The sequence below is a fragment of the Poecilia formosa genome, unplaced genomic scaffold (genome assembly GCF_000485575.1).
Source record: "Poecilia formosa unplaced genomic scaffold, Poecilia_formosa-5.1.2 Scaffold43, whole genome shotgun sequence".
In the NCBI taxonomy this organism is placed as follows: domain Eukaryota; kingdom Metazoa; phylum Chordata; class Actinopteri; order Cyprinodontiformes; family Poeciliidae; genus Poecilia; species Poecilia formosa.
In genome coordinates, this window is record NW_006799982.1 from 1,358,311 (window position 1) to 1,375,748 (window position 17,438).

At 40.1% G+C, this 17,438-nt stretch overlaps 1 protein-coding gene across 1 annotated transcript; it reads right to left on the bottom strand.

Moving 5' to 3' along the window:
• Window positions 1-494: 494 nt before the first annotated feature.
• LOC103137803 (uncharacterized) lies at window positions 495-12,226 on the bottom strand. Its single transcript, XM_007551737.1, has 15 exons — window positions 11,981-12,226; window positions 9,870-10,004; window positions 8,722-9,787; window positions 7,861-7,985; window positions 6,980-7,235; window positions 6,628-6,755; window positions 6,428-6,524; window positions 6,209-6,331; window positions 5,757-5,929; window positions 3,812-3,909; window positions 2,124-2,251; window positions 1,349-1,529; window positions 1,096-1,240; window positions 776-899; window positions 495-540 (listed from the first exon to the last, which is right to left on the bottom strand). The coding sequence occupies exons 1-14, from the start codon at window positions 12,224-12,226 to the stop codon at window positions 825-827; spliced, it is 2,976 nt and encodes a 991-aa protein (XP_007551799.1). The 3' UTR covers window positions 495-540; window positions 776-824.
• Window positions 12,227-17,438: the final 5,212 nt, after the last annotated feature.

The following is a 17,438-nucleotide window of genomic DNA, read 5'->3' on the forward strand; positions in this document are numbered from 1 at the left end:
CTGTAGTGACCACTATGCATTAAAGGGTTAATGTAGAAAAAGTACACGTGGTCGAGGTTTAAAGGCATAATCTCATCTTTGTCATAATTGCACACTTAGATTTGTGATCCATCTTCAGCACAAATACAAAGTACATGCATTCCTCTCAATTTGAGACATTGGCCTTTTTATTGTTGTTGGCAAACAGAATGGCGGAGACAAAACCTCAACAAAAAAAAGTTGTTCATTTTGACTTTGTTCAGTTGAAAACACTTCATATACATTTCTATGATGCATTTATTGCTGTAAATGCAAACATCAGCAGAATTTGCAAAAAGTACCCCTTGATTATAATCAAATATGAGGGATGTTTTAAAAACAGCATCTCAAAAAGCTTGCATGTTATGCCTTTCTGAAGAAAAGGTTTTCTTGCTATAGTTTTAACCTAAACTTTTACTGCTCATCCCCATATCAAATAAAATAGTTGCAGGATTAAAGGAAAACACAGCCCCGCCTTTAAAGTTTTTCAAGAGCTTTTATTGGAGGTTATTTGTATCATATCTGAGGACAAAGAGGAGAGAAGACAGTCAGAACGCAGACATAAAAGCTTTCAAACAGGAGCATCAGCTATTTATACCATCATTTTCCAGGTGTTATGTAGGTTTCGACTAACAAAAAAAAATTATTAATTGACTCAGTCACCATTCTCATTTAAATAGGTTAAATTAAATTTTAGTTTTCTCAAACTTTCTGAACATTTTCAGTCTGATTGCAATAAAGCTGCATGTTCGTATACCTTCCACTGGAACTCAAGGATGCTGTGAATTAAATCCATTTTTCCATTGTCACTGACCAAAACATCCCTCAACACAAGGACCATCTCGAGGAGAACAGATCTCAGTTGAACACATAAAGTAGATCTGAAAGGGAGCCAAATGAAGATCAGGAATGAATAAATGAAGTATTGCAGACAAAAAAAACCCATTTGAATTTTAATCTCATTAAGAAATGGTTATGTCCAGATAATTTGGACTTATAAATAAACTAAGTCAAAACAACTGTTCATAAACCACATTGAGGCTTATATTTACAGTGACCGTCAATGCTCAGCCTTACCTCCTCATCCATATCCTGGAACTCCCCATCCGGGAGGAACTGAAAGGTGCGAATGGTGAAGCGGCGAGTCTGACTTTGAGGAGACGGCGGCGTTGGGTCTGACAGAACTGTCTCTGGTGGGGCTGGGTCCAGAGGGTTGGGGCATCTGCAGTGATGGCATGAGCATTTTTAATTATTTTAGAAGCTACCTCCTCAGATGAGGTTGGATTTAGTCAATGCTGGTTGTTTTTACAGTGTAGATGTTCTGGCATACCCATTGTAAAGCAACACCCACGCTGCATTTCCAGAGCGGGGGTAGGCCACACAGAAGTGCACCAGCAGCACCAAACTGGGATCTGGGGAGCTGAGGAGGCGCACTTCAAGGTGGAGAGGTTTCCCCAGCAACATGTGCAGAGGCTGGTGATACTGTGGGTAGTAACTGGTGTACTGGGCATCTAATAATAGATGGTAGCATAGGAGGGAAATAGTCAGTTTAACATTTTTTTTTTCTTTTGGTTCATCTTCTTCAACCAGCATGCATCTACATTTTTCATGATGCAGTCATTCTTTTGTAATCTTTAATAGAGGTGTAATGAATCAGTGTAGAATATTGTAGACCGGTTTGATTCACCCATACATTGTTTTTTGTTTGCCAATTCTAAGCTAGTCATTATGTAATTTTTTTTAAAAGTCCTTTTTGTTTACACAAACTACTTCAGTAATTTTGTTCAGTGTAGAATTTTCCAGCTTATGTTTGACTAATAATTTAGATTTTGAACCACAGATGATAAAATGCAGCTAAGAATCACTGCCAAGTGTAAAACAGCCCTTTAGTTCAGCATTGACTACAACTGGGACTCCAAGTCTGGTCCTTGAGAGCTATAACCATATTTCACCAGACAATATCATATTCAAAGCAACCAGATGGCACTACGAAGACTGACTGTACTTAAACATGAAATACTGTCCTTTTTAATATCACCCGACTGATCCACCTCTGATCTCAAACATTAACAGAACCTTTTGGTTTTGAAAGAAAGACCATTTACCTTTGGCAATCCTGAGCTGGACTCCAAACACCCCCTGAGTATGGACATCAGGACCAAGGGTGGGAGTTTTAACGACGTAGCTCACACCAAGAACTGTTCCTGGCACGTATCTGCACTCCACCAATAACCTGAAAATAATAGACGAGACTCAAGTCATGGCAAAAACCGTTTAAATTCAATATGTATTGCTTTTGCAATTTTACTTTTGCAACCAAATGTATTGCAATCAAAATCACAATGAGTTGCGGTCATGTTGGTTGAGAAAACTGAAGATTACTTGCAGTCAGACAGCAAGTGTAAAGTACCAGCGCTGAGAGATCAGAACGCAGAAACAGCTGCTAAGGCTTTCTTGTGGCTTTATTGCTCCCCAAGCATTCACTGGAAGCGTTTCAGGAGCAGAGCATCTGTTGTACAGCGTTTCTAACAAAGTTCAGATTTGTTTTGCCAGCAAAGCTAATCACACACACAAAACTGATGCATGTTTGAAGTCAACTGCAAAAACCACACCAGAGGCCTTAATGTTTCTGAATGTTAATTTCAAAGACATGCATCTCATAGAACTGATGCCAAATTGCATTTCATTTTTATGTTGGAATAGGATTGATCTTTGTAATGACTTCTGGTTAGTATGACATTTTTACAACTAAAGCATCTCAAATTAAGAATTAAGTTAGTTTTATTTGTTTGCATGTATTTGCTTTATTTTGCTTCAAAACTTAAACTCCTGTAGATTTATTATACAGTAAAAGAATTTGTGTCTTATTTTTGATTGACTGCAGCTATAACCAAAAATCCAGTTGGTCAGTGTAACTGCAATATCTAATTTACTGACATATGCAATTTGTATTGTACTAGAAAATATGTCACCTTGCACGTACACCTCCATGTACATTACAGTCACCGAATACTTGCCGAGATTATTAGCCGAGCTAAAATCCCTTTGACGTCTCTGGTTCACGAATGACAACACAACTGCGACAGTTTTCACCCACGTCCCCGATACATCCGTGTGATGGCTCTTAAAGCTCCACCTCCACCAACCCTGTGAAGCTTCTCAGAACTCCTGAATGGACTTTGCTTCACAATCCTCTGAAGGGTGCAGTCATCTTGTGCACTTTCCCCATGTAACACATTTTCCTAAACCTTCCAATAATATGCTTGCATACACAGCAAGCGTTAATGACAGTCTGCTGATTAGCTGTTGAGCAGCAAACTTGATTGTTTAGGGAATAACATCAAATTTTGTATTAAACATAATTTTAGTTATTCTTATGTAATATTCAAGGTTACGAGAAACTAAATTTCGTATTTTCATAAGCTGAAAACCAAAAATCATCAAAACAGAGATATAAGTTTTAACATGTGTCCAGTGAAGTTGTATTGTTCAGTGTCATGACTACTTCTCCTTCAACTGAACCAAAAATAAAGTTAAGATATTTTTTGGAACTTATATAAACACACTTTTAAATAAATGACAACTACAGTCAAAAAAAAAAAAAAAAAAAAAAAAAAAAAAAAACAGTAAAATAGGGGAGAAAAATTTAAAACCCACAAATTATGTGCAGGTTGAAGACGTAATTTGATCTTTCAGAGGAACGATGCAAATAAAGTGCATGAGGTTATTCAGATTGAAGTTTAGCAGTGCTTCACCAAGACTACTACAGGTAGGATATAAAGGGTTAGCTGACCTGACAGGTGAATCTCTTGTGATGGTGCCATAGTTAAGGCTGACAGTTTGTATTGTGTTCGTAATCTCCACCATGTAGACGACGGTCTTCCCCACCACCTGTCAGGACAGAAGGAAAAACATTACAAAAAACAAATGCTTAATCCATTCTGTCCATTTGGATGAACCAATCCTTAATCCATTGATGTGATCCCAAAAGGGTCAGCCTTCATGTTTGTTTAGGTTGATCTCCTGCATTTTAAAACAGTTGGGAGTCCGTTTTAAAGAAAATGTAGCCTTTCCAGGTTCTCATTTCTTTAAGCACTAGAACCTCCCAACCTGAATCCATATTTTCCAGCTCCTGGCCAAAACTGCCCAAAAAAAATCCACAACTGAAAAACTGCAAACACTACACAAACCTTTGTTTGATTAAGCACCTTTTTATGGGTAAACAGTCTTGAAAGAGCTAGAAAAGTAATCCGTAGTGGGTCCATGTCCTCCTGGTGGTTGCATTAATGTCCTGGAACATTGAGCACCAGCAACAGCACAGACAGCAATCTACCAAATAATCATCATTAAGCCATCAAGGGTATTTCAAAATGGTAAAGAAAACGCCCACTAACTGCAAATACAAATATGTTTGGCTGATCAAACCGTCAAATCAGAAATTATGCTGCTACTCAGTTTAAAGCTGAAGAAATTCAGACAGGGAAGCCCCCAAAGTAGAAAACACTGCAGACAAGAATTTCTGAAAGCTCACCACCATCTCATTTCGAGCTAAAATCCGTTCAGCTCAGGAGAACAAAACCTGTCTCCTTCCTGACTCCTGTCATTGTGGGACACTTCCATGGTACTTATGCTTGCATACAACTCAACAGACCAACATAGAAACTTTCAGGAATCTGGGAATTGAACCAAAGGATGAACCAGACTTGGCTGACATCTATTTTTCCATGCAGCCAAACAAGGAAGCAGTGTGTTTGAGATGTTCCCTTATAAACACACCGACATCTGAGCATTCTCAAATGTTCAAAAGGCTTATGCATAAGCCTTTTGCCTGTTGCTTATGTTGTCTGCATTTAATTGACAATATAAGCAACATTTTCAATTCAAAAACTCTTTTTGCTGCTGAATTATTGAATAAATAAGAAAATGAGCTCAGCAACAAAGATGTTAATTTTTAATCTGCTAAATAGGTTATTCATTCATTGATGCCAAGTGTTATACAGGTATTTCAAGAACACGTGATCATTCATGTAACTCGTTTTTTTTTTTTTCCCCTTTAGTAATCTGAATGGCAACATGAGCGTTTGGGATATCTGCGGTTACTGTAACATGTTTTGTATCGAGATGGTATTTTAGGCTTCGATAGTGTCTGTGATAGGCCAACTCCTTTATGCACAACTTGCACACAACACTAGTCTTGTCCAACTTCCCATCAGATTGTTTCACAAGCAAAAATGAAGCCAAAGTGGGCCAAGAAAAGCAGCTGTGTTGTTCATCGCTGTCTGTGGTTATAATTTGTGCAACAGATTTTCAGGTGTACAATCAACAGAAATTTTTGACTTGAATAAAAGCAATTAATTGTGTTAAAAATGTTTAAATTTTAAATCTACGCAATTAGTCAAATTTGAAATGAGTGCTTTAAATCACATCCTTATGAAGCGTGCACAAACAACAACAAAAAATCTCAATCTCTTATTTGCAAATACAAATAATTTTGGTAGTCCCAACCCACATTACAGCTAGGTTCTGTTCTGCTGGATTTAATGTTAAGGAGAAAAAAAAAGAAACTGCTGCAAGCCTTTTTACACATAAGGTCTGTTTCAGCTGTAAATAATAAAATAAAAAAATATTCACAAACCAAATTAGTTAAAATGTCTTTGGCTTAGACTTGAGAATCTGAACATAATGGCGTTTATTTCCAACCCATTCTTCGATATTTTGACATGATTTATGAATCTCACCACTCTGCGTGTCCCACAGCCATCCATTGGGATTTTGAACAATGCATACTCAGGGGTCACCCTCTGAGGTCTGCAGGTGGAGTTGCTGGCAGCGGCCAGCAGCGCAGTAGAAAGAGGGGGGTCCGTGAGGGAGGCGGGCACAGAGAAGATCATGTGGCGGTCAATAGTGCACTCTGGAGGGATGAACAAAGACACACAAACAGATACACATGCACAGTTACAAAAAGGTCGCATGAACAAAAGGTCAGAAATCTCAGGAGGCAATTGATAACAAGACCCAAGATTCTTCCAGCCGTTCTGTGTTGCTGCCGGCTTAAATCATGCTGCGCCTGCCCTGAATATGTTTCTTCACACGTACGGCAGCTATAGTACCTTTCTGTACTCTAAAACAGCTCGACTGCACTTAGCTAAGTGGCGTGAAAATGCCAGTAGGGATACAGAGCGCAGCTCACCATCCATTGGGTAGTAGCAGGCAGGGGGGTGCTTGTTGAAGCAGCAGCCCATGGAGAGGCACTGTGTCTCGGATATAGAGCTGGATCCGCAGGGGAGGCGGTATTCGCTGTGAAGGTTGCACTCTGAGGGGCAGCACGACAAATGTCAGGAACACAGCTGAAATAACAGACGGGCCTGGACAAACTGAACAGCCTTTTAGAGAGTTAAAATCTACCTACCATGCTCAGACCTCGGGATCACAAGCGGGCAGGAAACCTTTGCCTCCTTTTTTCCCCTCTGCGTTGTGTAGAGGATGCTAATGATGTACATTTTACCCTTTTCAACATAAATACAGTCATACAAAGAGTTAATACGTGCATAAAATAGTCACTTGTTGAAAATGTCATGTGCTCAGCATGAAATCTGAGTCAATACTTGCCTGCACGCTCATATGACAGTGTGAATGTAACTGGAGAAACAAATGGATTTTGCCATCCTTGGCCTCACTTGCATAATATCCACATTCTTTAGGCGCTTCAGCAAGGCTCATCTGGTTCCCATTGGTGTCTTAAATGCATATGTGAAAAACTCACAATAAGACATTTCAGTGTAGACCTTAAAGAGAACAATTAAAGCTCTGCAGAGGGAGGCAGAAATCCCCAGTCACAATAAAAAGCCAAGCTTTACCCCCCGCTCCCATTCACCGCACAGCAGAGCCTCTGAACCATCTCAACTCATGCAGAAATGATTGTTACCATATGCACCTGGTGTGTACAAAAGCAGACACACACCTTTAAGAACTATTTCTGAAATGGGTCCAGGAGGAAGCACGACCTTCATCTGCTGGAAGGAGCAGAAGACTTCGGTCTTTGTGGCAATGGATGGACCCGACTCATCCTCGGTGGCGCTCGGAGCGGTGGGGAAAGTCCACGGAGTTTCTTCTGGAGGATCAAGGGGGCTTTGATATGGGCACTGTAAATCGAGGGTCCGATTCTGCCAAGTGAAGAAATCCCAATAACTTATGGGTAGAGAAATGGTTGTGGGAGTCTGAGGAGCGAGAGAGAAATTGATACAAAAGAAGTTAGCGCAACCACACAAAATTTATAGATACACGTGTTTTTAAAAACAAGTGAATTTACCTAAACTTGCAAAAAACATTGTATTCTTGACAGCTAAGATGCATGGAGCATGAAAAAAAGATAAGACTTTACAGTCCACAAATGCCTATAATCCGTGATAGATTTATCTGAACATGAATTATTAAGCTAAACTGCTGCTCTGCTTAGATAAACAGAAATTCAGACCTTATAGAGCGGAACGACCCTAGAAAGAAGAAATATAGATTACTAGAGTTTTATCAAACTAAACGCTCAAAATACTGTGCAACCTTGGAACTGATTACATTTTTTTAATACTTCTCCAGCTTTTTCCTATAATAAATCCTAAATGTTATGGTGCGTGATTCAAAATTCATCAAGATCATGTGCCATTTCATACCTAAAGTGCTGTAGTTATACATAAAAAGTACATTATTGCGAAGAGTCCAAAAGGATCAGAGAGAAGGATGATCTTTACTGACAAGGCAATAAGCAAACTTTATGTAAACATGAACACCAAAATAAACTCAGAAAACACACTAGCAGCACATAGAGGAAGTAAACAGTCGTCTGACCTGTAACTGGCTGTGGCAGGCCGGCAGAGGAGAGTGGAGGATTAAGCCGTGGCCTGCAGTCGCCTGCAACATGTACCCACAGAACGGAGACACGCTGGAGAGCGACTGCCATGACATAAATGGGTCTGAGGAAAGCAGTGATGCGGTTAAAGATTTTTTATATTTAGAATCGATATACTGCTTTAAAACTCATTTCAAATGTAAACTCAGATTCTGCATTTAGGTGTGATGCCTCTAAGAAAAACTAAACAAGGGATCAAAGGTTCTTGGATTCCAATAAGCTATATTGTTTTAACGTGAATAGCTGTAGCATATTGTGTACTTTAAACTTAGTTATTTGGAGCAACACCAAAATGCATGCAGTTGGATGCATTTTGATGTGAATGTGCCATAGAAGAAAACCTAACCACCAGTCAACAACCTTCCAAGTGAGCCCAATTTTGTAAAGTATAATTCTGAAATGGACAGGCTGTAAAAATCCTGGAAATAGAAACATTAAGATGGGAAAGAGGGAAACAAAAAAGAAAGAAGAAACACACTGAGGAGAGAAAAAAAACAGATGGGATAAGGTATAAATTCTGGAAACACATATTTGCCCATATTTTTTTGTTGCCCCATTCTTAACCAGAACTATAAAATCACTTAAAATCAAACTGGAGACTTTTTCCAGACTGAGGAGGAACTCTCAAGAACAAATTTCAGCTGATTTATTCCTTAAAGCTAAATCAGCTAAAATTATAAAAACATTACATCCTTTGATACCTGGAACCCCCTAACGCTGGAATACAAAACATATATGACAAGCTGTAAGGAGCCACATTTTCCTCTGAGAAAAACTTTTCTGTTTACACAAATACTGACCTCTAACATGGATGGATTCTGGGTCGGCATAGGGCAGGAAAGCAGCCATACTGTCCTTCAGACACTGGACGCGGGATTCCAGAGGGGTGATCCAGTTCGGGGGAGAAGGAATCTTCGGATAATGGGGTGAAAAGGGATGGAGTTTAGGGTGATATGTTTGGTAGAACATGTCAGGACTGGCTGCTGGTTTCTCAGGCTCCTTTTGGACTGGCAGCAGATATGGAGGCAGCTGAAAGTGAAAAGGAGTTTGGATAGGAGATTGGCTGGAAGGATGCCCAAGACTATCAGGGGTGTCAACCGGTGGAGTAGCAGCAGGATGTAAAGCAGAGTAAGAAAATACTGGATGGTAGTAGGACATGGGTGGATAAAATGAACTGGTTTGATGCTGTGGGGTTAACGGCTGTTTTGGTGGAAAAGAAGGACGAGGTACAGGAGCTTGGGTCACTGGTATTGCCGTGAATACAGGATGATCAGGTTTCTGATGATAGTACTGAGGATAATATGGACCCACTGGAGACTTGGAGTGGTCTTCAGCTGCTGCAATCAATTCCTGGTAATAGAACGGCAGGTAGGGATAGAAGACAGGTGGGTGATGAGGAAATTGAAAAACCTGATGTTCAGAAGGATCCTTCAGATGAAAGTGAGGAGGAAAGTACTGCAGATAGCTCCCTAAAGAATACAATAACTTTTCAGATCCAGGTGGGTTCTGGACGTGCTGTGGCATGGACTCAGGGAAGCGGTCAGTGGTGGCCTGAGGTGGATGAGGGATCCCTAATAGGATATGGGGGACGACTGGAAGTAGTTGGTGGTACTGGAAACCAGAAGAGAGGTGGTGCTGGTAGAGTGGGTTTTGCATCGTCTGCTCCTTAACTGGGGCTCGATGAGGGGGAGGGAGAGTGGTCGTGGGGACAGGGTGGGTTGGAACTGGTAAGTATGGAAACAAAAGGTCACTGGGAAACTGAGGAGGATACTGAGGCAGGGATGGAGAATAGGGAAGCTGAGGGCTGACGGGGCAGGAGAGAACATACTGCAAACCACCCAATGTGAGCCGAAGCTGCGGACCATCCTGTGGAGAAAAAACATATTAACCTTATGTCATTCACTGGTGAGAATCCAGGTGCAGTCTTCAACTAAATGAGCAAACTTACATCAGTTGTGATACAAGGAGCACTGTGGGAGATAAGGTAGGTCAACTCCTGGGCCTCGGAGTCAACCAGGAATGCACACCTTTCAGACACAAAAGGATCCTTTGCTCCATCCACTGCCAAACAAATTAAACATTTCTGTTACCGATTGAGTCAAGGCTTGAAAACTGAATTTTGGGCACCTCCATACCACTTATGAGTTTTTGACTAAAACCTCTTGTAATTTCTTGTTCAACTGTAGAAACAAAGTAGTCACTCCTGTGTTTGTTAATCAGTTTTGAAACTGTCCATCCAAAGCTGTTGATATTTCTTAGTTAGAAATAGCGCTCCGCCACCTACAGATTTATTCTATTTTTGACTTTTTGTCAGACTAAAATATTTCAAAGAAATTTGATTAAATCATTAAGTACAAAATCCAATTCTTAAAATTTTAAANGAGTTGGTCTGTCAAACAACTTGAAGTTTGCAGATATGTTACAAAATATGAGAAGGTTCAAGGATCCATCTTCAGTTTTTTTTCAAACGCAATGAGCTTTAACAATAATCAGTGTAAACAAGGAGACGATAATATGTCTATAAAGGAATTTCTTTCAAAGTCAAGCTTAAATTAACTGTTGGAGTCACAGAGAACCCAAATTTGCAGCTGTTTATTGCTCTCCATCTCCATTCTAAATTAATTTTCTGATTCTCTAAACAAATTAATATTTAATTTATGGCCTGTCAGAAGTAATACACTGACAAACATCACATTTCACAGTGATGACATTATAATGGACATTTTCAGCTGAAAGGCTCAAAATTGTTTTATAAATTATGATTGAAAAATTACTCTACTAATTGATCATACTGGTGTCAGCCAATTTGAGCAGCTCCAAACAGATAGCAATATTAATCTTCATTTGCCACCTGCTACAAATATCTGGGCATCCACTTTGTTCTTGTTGTTTTAAATAAGAATCTTTGATCCCTCCAGTATCCACAGCGATCCCATAAGCTGGAAACAAAGCCTCTTTACTGCCATTGATAGTGCAAATCTGCTCCTGCAGTACCAACAGAGACTGCCTTTGAGGGGGGTGAAAAGGGGAGAGGGTACCTTTCCCACTCTCATTTCCGGACCGTCCGGCCAGGCAGTTCGATACGTTTTAGAGCCCGAATACGATTGATCCGACCCCCACCACCACCCAAAACACACACACACACACACACATAAAATCCTCCAATCACGTGTGTAAGTGCATTACAGCAGGCACTGCCTGTCAGCACTCACTAGACAGGACGGCGATCTGAAGGAAGCCATTTAGTTTTCCCAAACAGGAGCAAACAGGCCACTTCACCTCCATTACTGGCTCTTTCAGTGGTGGAGAAATTGCTGTCTGTCTTCCAGTGGAGTACTTCAGCCTACATAATCCACTCTAATGATATCCCGCACATCCCTCTGCCCTTTGGTGATGCTCTATTAAAAACAAGATACGGCCATTTTTGGTGCACTGAGGCCAAGCCGGCTCTATTGTCATTTACTTTTTTATTGCTTAGTATAAAGCAGATAAAGGTTAGAGACATACTTTGATGCATAAACAAGTATAATCTTTATATTATGTGTTAGCCTCTAAATGTGTCTATAAAAGGACATGCAGCACTTTTCAACGTTAGTTTTGAAAAAACGTTTTACAAAATATTTATAAAACAATCTGAAGGGAATCAGAAACCGGTACTGGCCGAGGAAAATGCTGATCTGTGCATCTCTGGTTCATAAGGCTAACCCTACATTGGCCACATAATTAAAGGCTCGGTTTGTTTACATTGTCCACCCTGTGGTGTGTTTTAAGGATATTTATCAACCAGATGATTTTTGAAAAGTTCTAACAGGATGTCTGGGAAGCAGCCTGATGGAGACATGCGTTACATTGTTACAACTCCTGCTTCGTATTAAAAGTCAACTCAAGGCATGTGTAGCTGTGAAACGTGGTGGTATTTCCCTCCCAGCTGGTAATGGAAGCAGCAGAGTGCATGCAGGGCCTTCTCCTGCAGCTCCAACAACAACCATCACTTGAATAAACATGTTGAATAAAAACAGCCTTACTGTTCTTAAAATATGAATCGACAATTGTCCTCACCTGTCCAATCTCGCCGATCCCTCCTGAGCCGTCGATTCTGGGGCGCTTGCACTCAGCCCCGGTGGAGTCCATCAGAGCGGCCGCCGTCTGTCCATCGGGCTCCGGGTCTCCGCGCTTCATGCCCCGCACGGCTCCTGGAGCGCCGGACGGGTTGGCGTGAACCCCGGCCATGGTGTCCAGCTCCCTGTCCCGGTCTATGAGAGCCCGGGACACCGGCAGCATGATGGATGCAACGTCGGTCGACATTAACATTTAAAAAAATCTTCTTTTGTTCCTTTTTTCCCGAAATAAACCGAGGCTAAGACCGCCTACTTAATTTTCTGCACCTCCGTGCCTTGAGCCTGACAGTGGACGATAATAAACGTCTTAATAGGACAAGTTGTTTTTTTGTTTTTTTTAAGTTGGGCCTTTCTATAACCCCCCTAAAGAGTTGATGTCTGTAAAAAAAAAAATTAGCAAATATCTAATAGCCTGCTTTGTTTTTACTCTCAGCAAATATGAAAATGTCCCTGTAAAATAAAAGCAGCTTTAATTTGAAGCTAAGCAGGTAGCCCCTCTGCTGTCCGTGTATTTATTTACTGCGGGGCTGCCTTAGAGGCCTGCCTTATTTCAGACCATAACAAAACCAATTAAACACACCAACTGACTGCTGAGCTCAGTTTCCGTTTGCCCCGTTTTTTAAGCCTCCTCCTCCTCCTCTCCTCTTACCGGAGCCGAGTGTTTAGAGAGCGGAACACCGACAACAGCCTACCGCAACCTCAAGACGAAGAGCCCCTCAACATGTCTTCCCCGTCGCCTTTTTCCTCCCTATCAGCCACAGAGAAGTGGTTCACTGAAAGTCAGCCCTCCTCATGAGCTCTTGTCCATGTTAGTCCGCAAGAGGGGGGGAAAAAAAAGCTTTCTCTGGCTTAAAGTGGGGGAAAAAAACCAACCAAAAGGACGGACGCACAAACGGAGGGACGGATAAACGGACGGAGGGGCTGCGGTGTTTCCTTCTCCCTCTCTTGGTTATTATTTTCTTCCCTCTCCCCGTTTTTTTTTTTTTTTCCCCGGCGGTGTGTTCCTGTAGCGTGTGTGTTACAGAAAGGAAACTGTCCACCCTCCCTCCTCCTCCCACTCTCCTGCTGTATTCATTCCCCTCCTCCTATCTTCCGCTCTGCCTTTGAACGCTGAGCCAGGCAGCCATGCAGCCCGCAAAATACACGCAGTGTGCCGCAGTGCTTCCATACATTTTACTGAGGGGAGGTGTGTTTATGGGGAGGAGGGAAAGCCCTGCTTTAGGAGCCTCTCTGCTCCCCACGGTCCAGATTCTTTAAATCAAATTATCCTCCTTACATTTCTACTTGTGTTGTTCGGGTTTTCCAGCTGTTTCCATGCAGACACCTCACATGACTAAATAATAACGGGGTGGGCTTCTCTCCGAGATTTCATGCCCAACTCATTACACAACCATTACCCAGGCCAAGGTCCTCACACAAGCCCAGCTGTGAGTCATGCAGCTCACAGAACCTCATGTTCCTCTGGCAATTTTATTGCTTGGATGACACCCAGTGGTCAAAGGCTACCAAGGGAGGAACACATAAAAAAAAGGTACAGAGAAGGCTTTATTGACTCCTAAATAAACTGGTCATAAACATTTAAAGGACATGCTTGTTCTTATACTCAGAAGGAAGAAGTAGTTAAGTCTAAATGCAAACCCTAAACTTTCCAGACTTCTGTCCTTTCCTAAATTTACCCAAATGCAAACTATTTGGTAATTTGGTGACCTAGTTTCAGTCAAGCGTCTTAATGAGTCACATTAAACTGTGAACCACAAATTGAGTGTATATGAGGGAAAACAATGACATCCCTTTCACCAGATACTGGGCTCAAAAGTCCTCTCAAATCTCCAGCGCCTTGCATAAATATTAACACCCCTTTGACTTTTTCATATTTGGGTTTTGAGATTTCATGCGACAGACCAATGCAGAACACGGTGAAGCGGACGGAAAATGGTTTTCAACAGTTTTTACCATCAAAAATGTGAAAATTGTGGTGTGCACTTTGTAGCACCATCTTTCACTGACAGCTAAAGAGCATCTGTGAAACTAAATTTTCAGGTTTTGCCACATATCCGTCATTTAATTTGGACTTTCTGGTTATTCATTACTTTGATCTAATCCACTCCCCTGTCTGGCTGTATCCTTAGGGTCATATTCCTGCTGGTGAATCTCCACCCCAGCCTCAAGACTTTTAAGCTTCCAATTGTTTTTCTCCCATGACTGTCCTGTATTTAGGTCCATTTATCTTCCATCAACTCCAAGTTCCCTGTCCTTTCTGCAGACAATCCCCACAGCATAATGCTGCTACTGCCACTACGGCAGCTTCCAGGTGACGATGCACTACTTTGTTTTAGGCTATCGCATACAAAATACATTGAACTTTGTGGTTGCAACATGCCAAAATGTGCAGAGCATCACAAAGGATTGTACTCTTACCATTCCATTTCACTCTACACCAAACTTGCAATATAAGTCAGAGAGTCCTGTCATCTTCAGAAAGAGTCTACTGACTCTGGAGTCGTCAGGTGTATCAGAGATGGTCAAGAAGCTGAAGACAGAGTTGGTGGACCACTTTGGCATGGCGTGGCAACAATCATATCTTGCATGTGAACAAAACAAGATTCTAGATTTCATAAGAAAAAGGGTCAGGTCAAACACTTTCTATAGGGAGGATCTGGAGTTGGTGGAGGCAGAAAAATACTTCAGTGTTAACATGCAGACCAAAGGATGAAGTCATCTACAAAAAGGGAGGGGGCAAAGTTTATTTTGTGGTTTCAGGGTTTGCAGCAATATGCCATGTATCTTTTTTTAAAATCTGCTATGGAGAATACAATCTCGTCTGTCAATCTGTTGCGGTGGCAGCATCAGAGCCAGGGACTTTAAAAAGTTCAAACAAACAGATAAAGAAAGCTGGTCCTGTTCTGGGAGATCTGGAGATGATGGTGAAAAGAAGGTTTCTCAGAGAATGAAGATCATGGACAACCCTGAGCATCCTCTTCTCGACTAACAGGAAGACAGAGGCTCCTTCGGAATACAAAACTCATATTTGAAGAAACTCTAATACGAGTCCTCTTAGGATGGTAGTGTTTTTTTTTATTAAATTTAAATGCATTTTCTGAGTTTTAGTAGCACAGTAATTCAAACGTTTCCCTTCATATTCAGACATTAAATCACCCAGTTATATTTTTAGCAAAAGGAATGTGCCAGTGTTTGCAGATGGGATTATAAATAAGTTTTCTTTGCAATGTTTGGAGTAACCAAACATGGCCCAGTGGTATGCAATTACATTAGTGGTTAAGAAAAAAAAAAAAAAGTTCTGTGGTCGAATAAATTCAGAGATTGGTAGGCTTAGTAGTGGGTGAAAAGAGGATGTACTACATTTGCTTATTGGCTTCTAAATAAGAGAAATTTAATATTATTTACCTTGCTTTCAGCCATGAAATCTAGGTAATTTAATACACTGCATTGCAAATATTTTTCCCATTGGCAGATGGGTTTAGGTGTCTAACCTCTTCACAACCCCAGATTAAATTGCTCCCTCTCAGCATGTGCAATTTAAATAAACTTACATCAATTGAAACAAGCTGTGTTTTTATGGGCTACGGTATAGAAGCCCATTTGACCAAAATGACAAAAATATGGAAAATCACCCAGTTAGTAGAAGATGGCTGATTTTTAAACTCATAAGGACTAAAAAATATACACCATCTTTGTATGAGATATTTTATTTTTTTCTGGGTTTGCCTACTCATAGTATTTGAACTGGTATTAATATTTTTAATCACAAATCTCAATGTATTTTTCTGGGATTATATAAAAACACAAAATGGCATAATTGAAGCAAAAGGTAAAAAAAAGATGCATGGGTTTTAAATCTTAAAAAAAAAAACAAATACATATGTGGTGTGTATATTTGCATTTGGCCTACAAAAATATTTCATGGCCATCTCCATGATGAAACATGGTAGTTTGCTGTGGAGATACTAGAGATAACCAACTCTACAAGGTATTGACCAAATGAGGCCAAATAGGAAAAAAATGCACAATTTCCTTTTATCTTGCAATTAGGCATTGAAAGTGAAATATGTTGCAACATTAAAGCACAAAACTGTACATTGAAGTTTTGCGATGGTGACCTGACAATTTGTACAAGATGTTATACATGCATTGATAATCAGCAAAAGCAAATTGCTGGTAGTTTTCAGTGAAATTGATTTTTACACTTTGAAAACTTTTGTCAAAATTTGCATTTGAAGTCTCAACAAAAATGTACTATGTTCTTCATGATACTGGACAAACCCCATTACATTTTACATAACTTATGCAGTCAAACAACATGGTTTTTATTTACAAAGCTGAATTCAAAAGAACAGCCGTTTAAACAAAGTTATGTGAATTTGACTGGCATTCATTAGACCAAAATTAGCTTGAGTAAGCCATGCAAATACCTGCATGCAGCTTGTGGGATATTTCCAATGTACTGGGTTTGCAGATGGTGAAGAGTTGTTAAGCAGGTTTATGCATTTGACGGTGAAATGAAATTTGAACAGACATACAACAAAAAATCTAATTTTTGACACTACTGAATGTAGGGACAAAGACATTTTACATAGGTGCAGCTACAAGGATTTGTGTGAATTAAAGTTTGTCCAAACAAGCAAAGAGTGTTAATTCATTAATATCAAGGACTCGTCTTTACAGGCAGAAGTTTTAACTCCTTCATGTATGAATTATGATCCTTTGTGTCAGGATTTTTTTTCCTGTTTTAATTTTCTCAAGGCAAAAAAAAAAAAGGATTGTTTTTTTTAAGGTAATCAATTGTAATTTTCTCCAAATACAAAGTTATTTGAAAAATACATCAGTAGTATTGTTCTTTAGGGGTTATCTGATGTCATTTTTTTTTTTTTTTTACCTGCAAGAGTCGTCTACAGGAGGAGGAACCGGGTTGGCTAGCATGCTTTTTTGTCTGTTGGCCATATTGGATTTAACAAAAATAATTTCTTGCATTTGCAGCTGATGGTCAGCAGTTGATAGCGTACTTTATGATGCATTAGTGTCCACTTCAGTGGTCTGTGTGCATTTATAACATAAAAATCCACAAGAAAATGGCTTTTAGATAGCCGTCCACTGTAGTGACCACTATGCATTAAAGGGTTAATGTAGAAAAAGTACACGTGGTCGAGGTTTAAAGGCATAATCTCATCTTTGTCATAATTGCACACTTAGATTTGTGATCCATCTTCAGCACAAATACAAAGTACATGCATTCCTCTCAATTTGAGACATTGGCCTTTTTATTGTTGTTGGCAAACAGAATGGCGGAGACAAAACCTCAACAAAAAAAAGTTGTTCATTTTGACTTTGTTCAGTTGAAAACACTTCATATACATTTCTATGATGCATTTATTGCTGTAAAT